At 38.8% G+C, this 17,102-nt stretch overlaps 1 protein-coding gene across 5 annotated transcripts in view; it reads right to left on the reverse strand.

The window, feature by feature from the left end:
* LOC128657005 (gastrula zinc finger protein XlCGF17.1) overlaps positions 1–17,102 on the reverse strand; it is a 136,793-nt gene that overhangs the window by 108,499 nt on the left and 11,192 nt on the right. For 2 of the 5 annotated variants that reach the window (XM_053711225.1, XM_053711226.1), the window contains exons 2-3: positions 4,719–4,871; positions 1,134–1,241 (exon numbers count right to left, since the gene is read on the reverse strand). In XM_053711225.1, coding sequence (XP_053567200.1) covers positions 1,134–1,241; positions 4,719–4,770 — 160 coding nt within the window. In that variant the 5' untranslated portion in view covers positions 4,771–4,871. Of the gene's footprint in view, positions 1–1,133; positions 1,242–4,718; positions 4,921–17,102 lie in introns of those variants that run through there. The other 3 variants (XM_053711224.1, XM_053711228.1, XM_053711227.1) reach the window with 2 other exon arrangements.

A 17,102-nucleotide genomic window follows, 5' to 3' on the forward strand; every position in this document is an offset into this window, starting at 1 on the left:
GAGACATCTTGCAATATGTAATAGAAAAAACACATATAAAGCAAAATTATCAATTTCCTTATATGACAATTTCAGGAATGGGAAAAAATGCAAACAGAATAAGCCTCTGGAAACAAGAAGCAAAATGAAATAAGGACTTAAATAATGTCAAAAATCTGGCGCCAAGTATGATGCCCACAACTGACAAAATATTTTTTGGCGTCAAGAACGTCTGCAACAAACACGAGCGTCATAGATGACACAACTACGTGAAAATTCTTGGCGCCAACTAAGATGCAGGAAATGACGACATTACGTCAACAAACGTAATTCTCGCGCCAAAATAGTCTTGCGCCAAAAATGACGCAATAAATTATAGCATTTTGCGCTCCCGCAAGCCTAACAGCTCGCAATTTAGAAAAGAAAGTCAATTTGAAAAATTTTCAGGTAAGAAATAATTTTTTCTTTTTTGTTTTTCACATGCATTTCCCAAAAATGAAACTGACAGTCTGTAAGAAGGAAATATACTGATTAACCTGAATCATGGCAAATATAAGTATAAAACATATATTTAGAACTTTACATATAAAGTGCCAAACCATAGCAGAGAGTGTCATAAATAAAAGAAAACATACTTACCAAAAGACACTCATCTACATAAAGTAGATAGCCAAAGCAGTACTAAAACAAGAATCAGTAGAGGTAATGGTATATAAGAGCATATCGTTGATCTGAAAAGGGAGGTAGGAGATGAATCTCTACGACCGATAACAGAGAACCTATGAAATAGATCCCCGTTAGGATGACCATTGTATTCAATAGGTAATACTCCCTTCACATCCCTCTGTCATTCACTGCACTTTGAGAGGAACCGGGCTTCAGCATGCTGAGAAGCGCATATCAACGTAGAAATCTAGCACAAACTTACGGACAGGGTTATGGAACAGCGGTCTTTAGACCGCTGCTTCATGAATGCTGTTTCTGGTGAGTCTGCAGGCTAGCCAGAAACTCAGGAGGCTCAAACTCCATTTGGAGCTTGCTAGAGAGGCCCCATAGTGTTATCTGCGCTTATAAACCAGACAGTAAACTACAAGGGAGAGCAGTAAGTAACTATGTGCACAGCCCAGGCAGACTCTCACGTAATTACTACTCACCGGCAGGGAGGGACCAACGTATTTCAGTCTGATGACTATTCATGTCATATGTCTCAACCTCTTCCTTCACATTTATTAGCCCAGTGCCCGGGTTTTCCTCTAGACGCCCTGTAATTACAGCAGGAAGTTACCTGATAGAGCACAGTACAGGGTATGACATTGTCGATTCCTCGTCCACAGTTCCTATATACTTACGTCACCAATGACAAAACCGGCTTCCTCCAATCATGGTTTCCCCCCAAAACGTCCGTCTCGTATAGACCACGCCATCATTAGTAGGAAGCAGGTTTCGTTATTGCTGTGTAAGTACAGCAGTAAAGCAGGCAGGGGGTCGGCAGGTTTTTGCTCAAGCAGAAAGGTAAGTATTCTGTAAAAAAACGCTGCAAATGTCCCTACACTTTCATTAATGAAAGTGCCCCTGTTTTAATAGTATTTCTTAAAAACCGGCGCCACTAATTCATGAATGTTTTCATTCACTTTAGGCCGATGCTGTTTCTTTCCTCCCACTACCCTCCCTTTTTCCCCTTAAAGGAACACTAAATCTAACTTTTTTTTTCATGATTCAGCTAGAGAACTACTATTTTAAAGAACAATTTACTTATATTATCTATTTTGCTTCATTCTTTAGATATCCTTTATTGAAGAAATAGCAATACACATTGGTGAGCAATACACATGAGACATCTATGTGCAGCCACCAATGAGCACCTACTGAAGCCATTTAGATATGCTTTTCAGCAAAGGATATTACGTGAATAAGGCAAATAGATAATAGAAGTAAATTAGAAAGTTGTTAAAATTGCGTGATTTTTCTATATCAGGAAAGAACGAAATTTGGGTTTTATGTCCCTTTAAAGGGTAATAGGACCAGATTTTGGGTCCAAAACTAAACCAGTAGCTGTAAATATTGTAGTCATTTTGTATGTATCTATCTCCATTGATCCACCTTAAAACAACACTAACATTCAAATTAAAATGTCATGATTCCATAAAAGTACACAAATTTTAAACAAGTTTTTAAATTTACTTCCAATGTCTAAATGTGCAATCTTTTTATATACACAGTATCCCGAGGCACACCAACTCCTACCGAGCATGTGCAAAAATTCACTGTATATACTATGGGTATATGCATTTTCTGATTAGGCTAATGGCTGTCACATGATAAAAGGGGGAGTGAGATTTAACTAAAATTTGTTAGGAAAAAAAATAAAAATCTACTTCCCCATTTTAAATTGAAACAATTTTTTTATAATGTAATGATCCTTTAACTAACTAGCTACGCTAACCTAGATAGCGGTCCCTTGATGAATCTCTCCTGATTGGTAAATGTGTGTTATTTAAACCCTGCATGTAGGTGTCTATACCAGCGTGCTGTGAGTTTTTACATGAGTGATATAAGAAAGGTTACAGAGCAAACTTAAAGGAAAGTGTTCTACACCGTTTCCCTTTTGTATCTTTATACAGATGTAACTGTTGTGGTTTGGGATATCTACAATGCAGGGCTAAGCAGGGTGATCCTAACTAGAAGTGTGAGTGTACAGTAAAACCCGGGAGACTGAATTAGCTAATAACTGTATGATGATTGGTTGCTACAAGTACCATTCAGAAGTAGGAAAGGCCGGCCCAAAACTATACAAAATACGTAAAAAAGAAAGCAGACAGAGTGCTGGGGGCACCAAGAAAGGTTTATCTGACAAGCGCGGTAAAACTAGTGAGAGGAAAAAGCCTCTGGATTCCATCACAATACCAGAGCCACTGAAAAAAAAAAAAGGGACCTGGTAAGAAAGTGAAGACACCTCCAGCACCGAACATAATTCTGCCCTCAGCTACACACTGAAGAGCTGCACCATATTGTATATAATACGTTTATGTAAACCAGCCGGTAACAGAATATTAGATGCCTCAGTGCCTGCACATACTTCTGCCCCCAGCTACACACTGAAGAGCTGCACCATATTGTATATAATCGTTTATGTAACCAGTGGTAACAGAATATTAGCTGCCTCAGTGCCGCACATACTTCTGCCCCCCAGCTACACAATGAAGAGCTGCACCATATTGTATATAATACGTTTATGTAACCAGCGAGTAACAGAATATTAGATTGCCTCAGCGCCGCACCATACTTCTGCCCCCCAGCTACGCACTGAGAGCGGCACCATATTGTATATAATACGTTTATGTAACCAGCGGTAACAGAATATTAGCTGCCTCAGCCGCCGCACATACTTCTGCCCCCAGCTACACACTGAAGAGCTGCACCATATTGTATATAATAAGTTATATGTAACCAGCGGTAACAGAATATTAGATGCCTCAGTGCCGCACATACTTCTGCCCCCAGCTACACATGAAGAGCTGCACCATATTGTATAGAATACGTTTATGTAACCAAGCGGTAACAGAATATTAGCTGCCTCAGCGCCGCACATACTTCTGCCCCCAGCTACACACTGAAGAGCTGCACCATATTGTATATAATAAGTTTATGTAACCAGCGGTAACAGAATATTAGATGCCTCAGTTGCCGCACATACTTCTTGCCCCCAGCTACACACTGAAGAGCTGCACCATATTGTATATTAATACGTTTATGTAACCAGCGGTAACAGAATATTAGAATGCCTCTGTAATCCGGACAAACACTGATGCCATACAGTATATAACCTGCTTTATCTATTGTTGTTTTTTTTTTAAAGATGTAATAGCCACCATGCAGCAGTGCTGATTGGTAGGGGTCCACAGTTTCACTGCAAACAAACGTTACCTACCAATCAGCAACTATTTAAGCACAGGGACTGATACCGAGTGTGAGGACTTGATGACAATCTCATCACTTAAAGGGACATAAAACCCTTTTTTTTTTTCCTTTCATGATTTCAGCATAGAACATAAACATTTTAAACACTTTCTAATTTACTTCTCATTATCAAATTTTCTTAATTCACGTGATATCCTTTGCTGAAAAGCCTATCTAGATGGGCTCCGTAGCTGCTGATTGGTGGCTGCACATAGATGCTCATGTGATTGGCTCACCCATGAGCATTGCTATTTCCTTCAATAAAGGATATCTAAAGAATGAAGCAAATTAGATAATAGAAGTAAGAAGTTTTCTTGTTATCCCTTTGTGGAAAAGCAGAAATGTAAGCTCCAGAGTGTGCACGTGTCTGTAGCACTATATACCTGCAGTTTTGCAACAATGTTATACATTAGTCAGGGGCACTAGATGGCAGCACTATTTCCTGTTGTGTAGTGTTTCAGGCATGTGCCATGCTACCTACCCTAGGCATCTCTTCAACAAAGAATAACATAAGAATGAGAGAAAAAAATGATAATGGAAGTAAATTGGAGACTTTTTAAAAATTGTATCCTCTATCTGAACCATTAAATGTCCCTTTAACAACAAGACTGTAGCAGGTTTTTAAACTCTGCTTAGCAGAAACTTCTGTACATCACCAGTATACTACTAACCCCTATATCCCTTTAAGGTGATCAGATCACTGAGGTCTCTGGTTGGTTACTGTAAATATTATCCCATTCTGATGACAAAATCAGGTGACATGCATGTGACGTCCCGCTTACCTCCATGTGCATTAGGAAGGTCTGAGGTTTGGTTCTTGGTCTTGTCAGACATTGTCTTGTTCAGCAACTGAAGTTGTCAGATATTCTTATGTTTCGCCTTTACTGACAAACACAGTGATGTGTATTGTATGTGATCTTCATAGTATCAGGAGCCTACACAGAAAGAGAGAGAGAGAGAAAAAAAAAGAGAGAGGGTCTCATGTACAGTTCATTTTCATAGGGGGAACGCTTTGAATTTTTGATGTTCAAAAAACCTGTATCAGAGCATCATAAACATACACAGGACTCAGGAAATAACTCTACTTGGTTACAAAAGGATAACGTGAATAACACTGAGGACAGTGAGTATAATAAATAAACTATTCCCTAAGAGTTCCCATATTTATGTAAAAAATTACTTTCATATTTTTATTTCTAAGACATGTGACACCTCTGTGTTGAAGCTGTTCTCTAACAATTTGTACATAATTTTGTACAATTTTAAATGTTTGTTTTTTCTCTGTGAGTTACCTACACAAATTTATATGCTGTTGTTCAGCAAACCATCACTTTTAGAAACAAAACTTTAATTTGCATTAATACCAAAATATAAAAAAAACAGTCATATAAAATGCAAAACGATTTTTGAGTCATTCTTCTATAACTTACATGACTGGAGTCAACAGTATTGCAATCTCATCTTTAAATAATGGCTATACCCACACTATCTATCTATATATATATATATGGAGTGCGGTTTCAGAATCAGCGCACATAGAAGCGAGAAAACAAAAAGAAACAAATTATGGTGCAGTATGTCAGCACTAGGCAACAAGGCAAAAAAAAAAAAAGAGAGATGAAACTTTGCCTCACCTTTTGAGACCTCAACATGTGAGGTATGTTGGAAGCGTGGAGGGGATAAAAATCCCCTATCTGTGGGATACCCTCTGATGAAGTGAACGTATAGTTCACGAAACGTGTAAGGGCACGCCCACTTTTGACGTCATTTCCGGGTCCGGCGAGACCGTGTTTCCTACTTTCAACTACGGACCTTGTCATTGACAGGCTTTAGTATCCACAGCCATCCGGACTTTGTGAGCCATCCAGATCTCAAAAAAACCACCTGGACCTAAATTGTCAGCTTTATTCTACATCAGCTCTGTAACTGTTACGTTTGTCCCACGAATCATCAACAATTACAGTTAACTGTACTTCCATCAGCTCTGGTAACTATCTTGTTTCCGGTTTCCATGGATTTAAACAACATTTCAACTGCACCTTTATTCTGTCATCCCATCTGGACTTTCACAAGGAGGATTTTAGGTTAATTATTTATTTTTAAGGATATAGAAATAAAGGTGTTTTTATAAGTTACACTTTGTGTCCCTGTAAGCAATCATTTTGAAAGCATTACATAAGTGCTGCAGAGATCATCCACAATTGTTTTTACTGTGTTGTAAACTGTGGGGTAAAACCGGTTCCACACATAAAGTTTATACCTACTCAGAGAGGAGAAGCCTTTCAAGAACAAAAACAAAGTTTTCCACCATACTTCAGAGAGGAGAAGTCTGTTCACAAAGAAGCACCACACTGCTCCACGGATACCAAAAAGAGAAAAAAAGAAGTTTCCTACCAAGAGGGACTACCTCACCAGTCAAGAACAGCTTTACCACAGATAGGGATATATTCCCTCCACGCTTCCAACATACCTCATATGTTTGAGGTCTCAAAAGGAGAGCAAGTTTCATCTCTATTTTTTTTTTGCCTTGTTGCCTAGTGCTGACCTACTGCACCCATAACTTTGTTCTTTTTGTTTTCTCCCTTCTATATGCGCTGAATTCTGAAACCCCCAATCCACACCTTCTATTTCACATTCCATTTGTGATAGTGGAATAACTCAGAAACAAGCTACCATTGAAATATATCAGGAGGAAACTTTAAGCAAAATAAACATTTGCTCTCTCTCTCTCTCTCTATATATATATATACTATATATTTATATATATATATATATAATATAATCTATAAATATAATACTATATATTCTATATATATATATTTATATATACTATATATATATAAAACATAATTTATATAAGAAATCAACTGATAAATTAATTTCTTCTCATGGTGGCGAGAGTGCACGGTTGTTTACGTATAGGATATACATTCCTAACAGGAGGAGGCAAAGTTTCCCAAACCCTCAAAGCCTATATCTCAGTTTATCGTAAAGCCAAGAGGTGAGGTGTTAAAAGGAGTAAATAACCAAAAAAAAGAAGGAGGTACAGAAAAAAAGATGTGCAATTTAAACAAATATTAACCATAAAAGGGTGGGGCTCTCGCTACCATGAAAGAAATTAATCAGGGTAAGTTCTTACATAAATGATGTTTTCTTTCATATAGGTGGCGAGAGTCCATGAAATGTAACGTAATGGGATAAAATACCCAAGATGTGGAAGTTCACGAGTAACAATATAAAGGGAGGGAAAAAAATAAAAACAGAAATTAAATTTAAAAACTTTTTACAAAAAACGGCTTTTGAAGACAAAAAGATCAATATGCTAAAATTTGGTAAAAATATGCCAAAGAATCCCGCGTGCTATTTTTGCAAATTTGATCAACTGAAGCGTACCATTCTTGAAACCAAGATGTGGCAACTGCTCTAGAAGAATGAGCTGAAAATTCTCTGAGGCGGAGACTGGTTCCGCCTTCAACTAAGCTTTTTTTAACCAAGAAGACTAAAGAAAATAGCAGAAGCTTATTGACCTTACTTGGAACCAGAGAAAAGAACAAACAGACTAATTAGTCTTTCTGAAAGCTTTAGAAGCATCAACATAGAATTACAAAGCTCTAACATCCAAATATTATTAAAATCCTTTCAGTATCATTCTTAGGATTTAGGACACATAGAAAGAACGATAATTCCACTGTGAATGTTGTTATAGTAAACAACCTTAAAAGGACAGTATACACTCATTTTCATATAACTGCATGTAATAGACACTACTATTTATTTATTTATAAAATATTTTACCAGGAAGGATACATTGAGATTTCTCTCGTTTTCAAGTTGTCCTGGGACCACAAAACATTGCATTGATACATAGGGTACCAAATAAAATACAAAAAACAATAATAATACACAATATAGGCAAACATTTAACATAGAAGCAGGTACGAAATATTTAATCAACCATGACAGGAGCATCCTGTTTTTGAGATATGTATAGAGGGATCTCTTAAAGGATTTTAGGCTTGGGGAAGTTTTTAAAGGGATAGTAAACCCCAAAAAATATTTTTAACTCATGAAAACTTCTTAAAATAATAAATACATTTGCAATTGGTACTCTTTGTAAATTTTCCTTCCATTTTTTTGTAATTTCAATTGGAAAACTTATGTACTGCGCCAAACCCATTTTTTAACCATTATATGGGACCTGTTACGATGTTCTACCTAGGTAGAAACATCATGGCAGCCCGCATGCGCATCTACAACTATTTTATTAGCAACGCATGCGCAGACTCGCCCCCAGTCTCCAGCAGTTACTGACAGGAGCACAAGTTCTTTCAAGCAGGGCACGGGCTAATCAGGGTATTATAGTCACATCACAGATTTTGTTCATAGGATCTTATATTTGCACTATGTGACTCTCTGATGCCGGGAGATGAGATTCCTCCATCTCCCGGCATCAAGAGAGGTCAGAGAGTGCAAATCATAAGCATCGCTAGAGGGGCAGCCTCACACTTGCCAAATGAGACATTTAGGAGAGCAGCGTGTATACTAGTATTCTTCCCTGCCTGTGATGAAGTCCATCTGTGTTTAAGACGTTAAATACGGCAGTGAGTTGAGAGCCTATGTTTATTTAACTGTGGGGCTCATCTCCCCCTCCCTCTGGCTGTTTTTGCTTGATTAGTGACAGTGAGAGCTCCGTTTTCCACATGAAAGCAAAAACAACCAGAGGGAGGGGGAGATGAGCCCGACAGTTAAATAAACATAGCTCTCAAACTCACTGCCTTGCACAGCTCTCATCATAAACTTGCATCGTGAAGTGTGGAGTTCCTGTTTTATATTGTTCCCTGTCCTCCTCTTACTTGCCGTTTTCAACCAATAGGATCAATAAGCTTTAAACAGCTGTGCTTTAATGTCAGTACTGCGCATGCAATGCTGACTGAATCTAATATTTAAATTAAGGGGCCCAGCAGCTTTGTCATTGGATGGGGGGCGGATGCTGGATAATATGAGCCATGCCTCATTTCATGGGCAGTCATACCGCACATTTCATGACAAATAACCTTTAAAATTAAGGTATGTAAAAGCTTAATTTAATGTAAAAACTATTTTAAATGATTACATTTATAATAGTTATTATAATAATCATATTTTAATCAGGTTCACATGGAAATCATTTCTAACCCTTAAAGTGGAGGTCATTCCCATAATTGTGGCGCTCTGTAGGAAAAGGAGGATCGAGATTTTTTTTTGTTATTGAGGCAAGTTAAATAATGTGCTGTTTATTGGATCGGAGGTTATAGGAGGTGGGAATAGCAGGGGGAGAAGCATTCTGCTCAGGTAGGGTGGGAGCTTCCCTAGAAAGGCTCTTAAAGACAAGGCAGGAAAGATGGAGGGTGCGTCTGGATTCCAGCGACAGCCCGTTTAGTTCTTTTAGCATGTCCACAATGGTGGGTCCTGTAGTTACATTGTAGCACAAGCGGCAGAACGAGTATTATACAATGTATTTAGCTTATTAACCCCTTAATGACCACAGCACTTTTTCCATTTTCTGTCCGATTTATGGGACCAAGGCTATTTTTAAATTTTTGTGGTGATTGTGTTTAGCTGTAATTTTCCTCTTACTCATTTACTGTACCCACACATATTATATACCGTTTTTCCTCGCCATTAAATGGACTTTCAAAATATACCATTATTTTCATCATATCTTATAATTACTATAAAAAATATTATAAAATATGAGGAAAAAATGGAAAAAAAACACACTTTTTCTACCTTTGACCCCCAAAATCTGTTACACATCTACAACCACCAAAAACCACCCATGCTAAATAGTTCTCTAAATTTGTCCTGAGTTTAGAAATACCCAATGTTTACATGTTCTTTACTTTTTTTGCAAGTTATAGGGGCTATAAGTACAAGTAGCACTTTGCCATTTCCAAACCACTTTTTTTCAAATTAGCGCTAGTTACATTGGGACACCTAATATCTTTCAGGAAATCTCTGATATCCATTGACATGTATATTTTTTTTTTAGAAGACATCCCAAAGTATTGATCTAGGGCCATTTTGGTATATTTCATGGCACCATTTCACCGCCGAATGCGATTCAAAATAAAAAAATTATTTTACTTTTTCACCAAATTTTTTCACAAACTTTAGTTTCCACTGAAATTATTTACAAACAACTCATGAAATTATGGAATAAATGGTTGTAAATGCTTCTCTGGGATCCCCTTTGTTCATAATAGCAGACATATATGGCTTTGGCTTTGCTTTTTGGTAATTAGAAGGCTGCTAAAATGCCACTGCGCACCAACCGTGTATTATGCCCAGCAGTGAATGGGTTAATTAGGGAGCATGTAGGGAGCTTCTAGGGTTAATTTTAGCTCTAGTGTAGTGTAGTAGACAACCCCAAGTAGTTGATCTAGGCCCATTTGGTATATTTCATGCCACCATTTCACCGCCAAAAGCAATCAAATAAAAAAAAATTGTTCACTTTTTCAAACTTTAGGTTTTTCACTAAAATTATTTACAAACAGCTTGTGCAATTATGGCACAAATGGTTTTAAATGCTTCTCTGGATCCCCTTTGTTCATAAATAGCAGACATATATGGCTTTGGCGTTGCTTTTTGGTAATTATAAGGCCGCTAAATGCTGCTGCGCATCACATGTGTATTATGGCCAGCAGTGAAGGGGTTAATTAGGTAGTTTGTAGGGAGCTTGCAGGGTTAATTTTAGCTTTAGTGTAGAGATCAGACTCCCACCTGACACATCCCACCCCCCTGATCCCTCCCAAACAGCACTCTTCCCTCCCCCACCCCACAATTGTCCCCGCCATCTTAAGTACTGGCAGAAAGTCTGCCAGTACTAAAATAAAAGGTATAAAAAAAAAAAAAAAATTTTTTTTTAAGCATATTTACATATGCTGCTATGTAGGGTCCCCCCTTAGCCCCCAACCTCCCTGATCCCCCCAAAATAGCTCCCTAACCCTCCCCCTCTGCCTTATTGGGGCCATCTTGGGTACTGGCAGCTGTCTGCCAGTACCCAGTTTGCAAATAAAAATGTTTTTTTTTTTTATGTTTTACTATTTGTTTCTGTAGTGTAGCTTCCCCCCCACAGTCCAATACCCCACCAGCCAAAACCGATCACCAAAAAAACCATATTATACCCCCTTTGATCCCCACTTCTAACAAAAACATTTTCTGTAGCGTAGTGGTTCCCACCCGCTCCCTCCCCGTGCACGCGCCCGCCCGGCCTCCCCATGCACGCGCGCGCGTCCGTACGCGTCCCCCCGGTCGTTCCCCGCCCCCGATCCCGCCCCCCTCCGCATCACAAAGGCCATCGATGGCCGCCACCCACCTCCCACACCGGCTCCCACCCACCAACGAAGGTAGCCGTTAATGTCCGGTGCAGAGAGGGCCACAGAGTGGCTCTCTCTGCACCGGATGGCTACAAATGGTTATTGCAGGATTCCTCGATATCGAGGCATCACTGCAATAACCGGAAAGCAGCTGGAAGCGAGCAGGATCGCTTCCAGCTGCTTTCCAAACCGAGGACGTGCAGGGTACGTTCTCAGGCATTAACTGCCTTTTTTTTGAGGACGTACCCTGCACGTCCTCGGTCATTAAGGGGTTAAGGTGAGTTTGCGGAGCAGGTGCATATACTATGTCCCCATAATCCAAGAGAGGCATCAGCATTTGCTGTACAATCTTTTCCTTTACTGTAGGGCTGAGGCAAGATTTGTTTCTGTACAGGACACCTAGTTTTGGATAAAGTTTAGAGGCAAGTTTTTCTATGTGGAGTCCAAAAGATAGATTGGGGTCTAACAACATACCTAAGTATTTAAAAGAGTGGACTGCGGTCAGCGTGCAATTGGATTTTGTTTTGATGCGAAGATGGGAATTTTGTAATTTTTGTAATTTAGGTCCCGTTCCAAAGATCATTGTGACAGTTTTGTCAGTGTTTAGGAATTAAAGAATAAGATGCACAGATACTGATATAAAAATCCAGTATAAAACTGTTTAAAAACTTACTTAGAAGCTCTCAGTTTAGCTCTGTTAAAAAGGTAGCTGGAAAGCTCACTGCAAGTGGTAAATAAGACACTCCCCCCTCCCCCTTCTTTTGCATATGAAAAGACCATTTACACAAACAGGAGCAAGCTGGAGAAGGTAGCTGATGGTATTCTTATAAAACTTTGGGGCTTGGTTAGGAGTCTGAAAATCAGAGCAATGTTATTTAAAAATAAGCAAAACCATACATTTAAAAAAAACTAAAACTTTATGGGCTGTATAAATAGATCATCTACAAAAAATTTATGCAAAGAAAAAATTAGTGTATAATATACCTTTAAGCAAAAATTTGAATGAAGTCCGCAAAACTGCTTTATCTTCATGGAAAATCAAATAAGGAGACTCAAAGACAGCAGACAATTCAGATAATTCTTCCAGCAGAAGAGATAGCCAAAAGAAACAATACTTTCCAAGAAAGTAATTTAATGTCCAAAGAATGCAAAGGCTCAAAAGGAGAAGCCTGTAAAATCTTTAACACTAAATTAAGACACCATAAATTTAATAACAGACTTAATTCTAGATAAAGCCTGAACAAACAATCGCCAAGATTTAGAGTTCTGCGTTAGCCGTCAAAAGCAGCGTTAAGGGGTCCTAACGCTGCTTTTGGCCGCCCGCTGGTATTTAGAGTCAGGCAGTCTACCGCTCCCTTTTCAAGCCGCGACTTTTCCATACTGCAGATCCCCTTACGCCAATTGCGTATCCTGTCTTTTCAATGGGATCTTCCTAACGCTGGTATTTAGAGTCTTGGCTGAAGTGAGCAGTAGACCCTCTACCGACAAGACTCCAGCCGCAGAAAAAAGTCAGTAGTTAAGAGCTTTATGGGCTAACGCTGGTTTATAAAGCTCTTAACTACAGTGCTCTAAAGTACACTAACACCCATAAACTACCTATGTACCCCTAAACCGAGGCCCCCCACATCGCCACCACTATAATAAAATTTTTAACTCCTAATCTGCCGACCGCGCACCGCCGCCACCTACATTATCCTATGAAACCCCTAATCTGCTGCCCCTAACATCGCCGACACCTACATAATATATATTAACCCCTAATCTGCCCCCCCCCCCCAACGTCGCTGCTACCTAACTACACTTTTTAACCCTAATCTGCCGACCGGACCTCGCCGCCACTATAATAAATGTATTAACCCCTAAAACCGCCGCACTCCCACCCCTCGCAAACCCTATAATAAATAGTATTAACCCATAATCTGTCCTCCCTAACATCGCCGCCACCTAACTTTCAAATATTAACCCCTAATCTGCCGACCGGGCCTCGCTGCTACTCTAATAAATGTATTAACCCTAAAGCTAACCCTAACACCCCCGTAATTAAATATAATTTTAATCTAACGAAATAAATTAAATCTTATTAACTAAAGTATTCCTATTTAAAACTAAATACTTACCTGTAAAATAAACACTAATATAGCTACAATATAACGAATAATTATGTTGTAGCTATTTTAGGATTTATATTTATTTTACAGGCAACTTTGTATTTATTTTAACTAGGTACAATAGCTATTAAATAGTTATTTACTATTTAATAGCTACCTAGTTAAAATAATTACAAAATTACCTGTAAAATAAATCCTAACCTAAGTTACAATTAAACCTAACACTACACTATCAATAAATTAATGAAATAAATTACCTACAATTACATACAATTAAATCAACTAAACTAAATTACAAAAAAAAAAAAAAAACACTAAATTACAAAAAATAAAAAAAGATTACAAGAATATTAGGCTAATTACACCTACTCTAAGCCCCCTAATAAAATTAAAAAAAAAAAATAAAAAAATAATAAAGGTCCGTACCCTATTCTAAATTAAAAAAGTAACCAGCTCTTTTACCAGCCCTTAAAAGGGCTTTTTGCGGGGCATGCCCCAAAGTAATCAACTCTTTTGCCTGTAAAAAAAAAATACAACCCCCCAACATTAAAACCCACCACCCACATACCCCTACTCTAACCCAAACCCCCCTTAAATAAACCTAACACTACCCCCCTGAAGATCTCCCTACCTTGAGTCGTCTTCACCCAGCGGGGCTGAAGTCTTCATCCTATCCGGGCAGAAGAGGACATCCGACCGGCAGACATCTTCATCCATGCGGCATCTTCTATCTTCATCCATCCGACGAGGAGCGGCTCCATCTTCAAGACCTCCGGCGCGGAACATCCTTCTTCCCGACAACTACCCGATGAATGAAGGTTCCTTTAAGTGACGTCATCCAAGATGGCGTCCCTCGAATTCCGATTGGCTGATAGAATCCTATCAGCCAATCGGAATTCGAGGGACGCCATCTTGGATGACGTCACTTAAAGGAACCTTCATTCGTCGGGGTAGTCGTCGGGGAAGAAGGATGTTCCGCGCCGGAGGTCTTGAAGATGTAGCCGCTCCTCGTCAGATGGATGAAGATAGAAGATGCCGCTTGGATGAAGATGTCTGCCAGTCTGGATGTCCTCTTCTGATCGGATAGGATGAAGACTTCTGCCGGTCTGGATGTCCTCTTCTGCCCCATTGGATGAAGACTTCGGCCCGGCTGGGTGAAGACGACTAAAGGTAGGGAGATCTTCAGGGGGGTAGTGTTAGGTTTATTTAAGGGGGGTTTGGGTTAGAGTAGGGATATGTGGGTGGTGGGTTTTAATGTTGGGGGGGGTTGTATTTTTTTTACAGGCAAAAGAGCTGATTACTTTGGGGCATGCCCCGCAAAAAGCCCTTTTAAGGGGCTGGTAAAAGAGCTGGTTACTTTTTATTTTAGAATAGGGTAGGTACCTTTATTATTTTGGGGGCTTTTTTATTTTATTAGGGGGCTTAGAGTAGGTGTAATTAGCCTAATATTCTTGTAATCTTTTTTTTATTTTTGTAATTTAGTGTTTGTTTTTTTTGTAATTTAGTTTAGTTTATATAATTGTATGTAATTTATTTAATTAATTTATTGATAGTGTAGTGTTAGGTTTAATTGTAACTAAGGTTAGGATTTATTTTACAAGTAATTTTTAATTATTTTAACTAGGTAGCTATTAAATAGTAAATAACTATTTAATAGCTATTGTACCTAGTTAAAATAAATACAAAGTTGCCTGTAAAATTAATATAATCCTAAAATAGCTACAATATAATTATTCGTTATATTGTAGCTATATTAGGGGTTTATTTTTACAGGTAAGTATTTAGTTTTAAATAGGAATACTTTAGTTAATAAGATTTAATTTATTTCGTTAGATTAAAATTATATTTAATTTAGGGGGGTGTTAGGGTTAGACTTAGCTTTAGGGGTTAATACATTTATTAGAGTAGCGGCGAAGTCCGGTCAGCAGATTAGGGCTTAATACTTGAAGTTAGGGTGGCCGGCGACGTGGGGGGGGGCAGATTAGGGGTTAATACTATTTATTATAGGGTTTGCGAGGCGGGAGTGCGGCAGTTTAGGGGTTAATAACTTTATTAGAGTAGCGGCGAGGTCCTGTCGGCAGATTAGGGGTTAAAAGGTATTGTTAAAATAGCGGCGACGTTGGGGGGGGCAGATTAGGGGTTAATAAATATAATATAGGGGTCGGCGATGTTGGGGGCAGCAGATTAGGGGTTCATAGGGAAAATGTAGGTTGCGGCGGTGTCCATAGCGGCAGATTAGGTGTTAATAGTATAATGCAGGTGTCAGCGATAGCGGCAGATTAGGGGTTAATAAGTGTAAGGTTAGGGGTGTTTAGACTCGGGGTTCATGTTAGGGTGTTAGGTGCAGACTTAGAAAGTGTTTCCCCCATAGGAAACAATGGGGCTGCGTTGGGAGCTTAACGCTGCTTTTTTGCAGGTGTTAGGTTTTTTTTCATCCCAAACTGCCCCATTGTTTCCTATGGGGGAATCATGCACAAGCACGTTTTGCCAGCTTACCGCTACCATAAGCAACGATGGTATTGAGGGTTGAAGTGGTGGTAAATTAGGCTCAACGCTCCCTTTTTGGAGCCTAACGCAGCCCCTCAGACAACTCTCAATACCAGCGTTGTCTTAAGGGTGCGTTGGGAAAAAAAAGCTGCGTTAGCTACGCGGGTCTTTACCGACAAAACTTTAAATCTAGGCGAATGAAAGTCTGGAAGAATAATAATTGTTCTGTGAAACATCACAGAAAAAAAACTGATATTAGTCCTTTCAATGAACTGGCAGATAAAACTTATCTAAACCATCTTGAAAAAAATTCTAAAATAAAATGGCATGAATAATTATGAGAGGAACACCAAGAAATCTAAGTTTTCCAAACCTTGTAATAGGTTTTTCTTGAGACAGGCTAATCACTGAATCAAATAAACCTCTATAACTAGGAACTAGGCGTTCAATCGCTATGCCAATAAATTCAGAGCTTTTAGATCTGGATGGAAGAAGGGACCTTGAAACAGAAGGTCTGGTCTTAGAGGAAGATGCCATGACGGGCAAATGGATATCCAAAACTAGCTCTGCATACTAAATCTTGAGAGAGGCCCAAAGGCTATCAGAAATATAGATGATAGTTCCATAATGATTTTGGAAATCAATCTGGTCAGCAGAACTAGAGGAGGAAAAAAAATATAAGCAAACTAGAATAACCAAAGGACTGCAAAAGCATTCACCATCTCTGCCTGAGGATCTCTGGACCTCCTGAGAAGTTTCTTGTTCAAACAAGAGGCCACCAAATTTATTTCTGGAAGACCCCATATTTGAAAAAAATTTTTAAAAATACATCCTACGAGAAGAGATTATTCCCCCAGATGAAGAGACTGGTGACTGAGATAATCAGCCTCCCACTTGTCCACACCTGGGATGTGAACTTTTCCGCCCAGGAAAAGTATCCAAAATATTTCCATTATGGCAAGGAACTTCGAATTCCTCCTTGATACTTGAGAATATGCCACAGTTGTGATACTGTCTGTCTGAAAATTAAAAAAAAGTTTGTTTATAATAGAGGCCAATCCTGAAGAGCAGTGAAAAGAGCACAGAGTTCTAAGATATGGAATGGGAGCTTGGATCTAAAAAAATATGAGATATGATATTTAAGAATAATCCTTGCACCATTGTCACAGCATGCAAAGTTGAAGAGGCCTCATATGAAAATGAGCAAAAGGGA

Source organism: Bombina bombina, chromosome 4, assembly GCF_027579735.1.
Source record: "Bombina bombina isolate aBomBom1 chromosome 4, aBomBom1.pri, whole genome shotgun sequence".
Classification (NCBI taxonomy): Eukaryota; Metazoa; Chordata; class Amphibia; order Anura; family Bombinatoridae; genus Bombina; species Bombina bombina.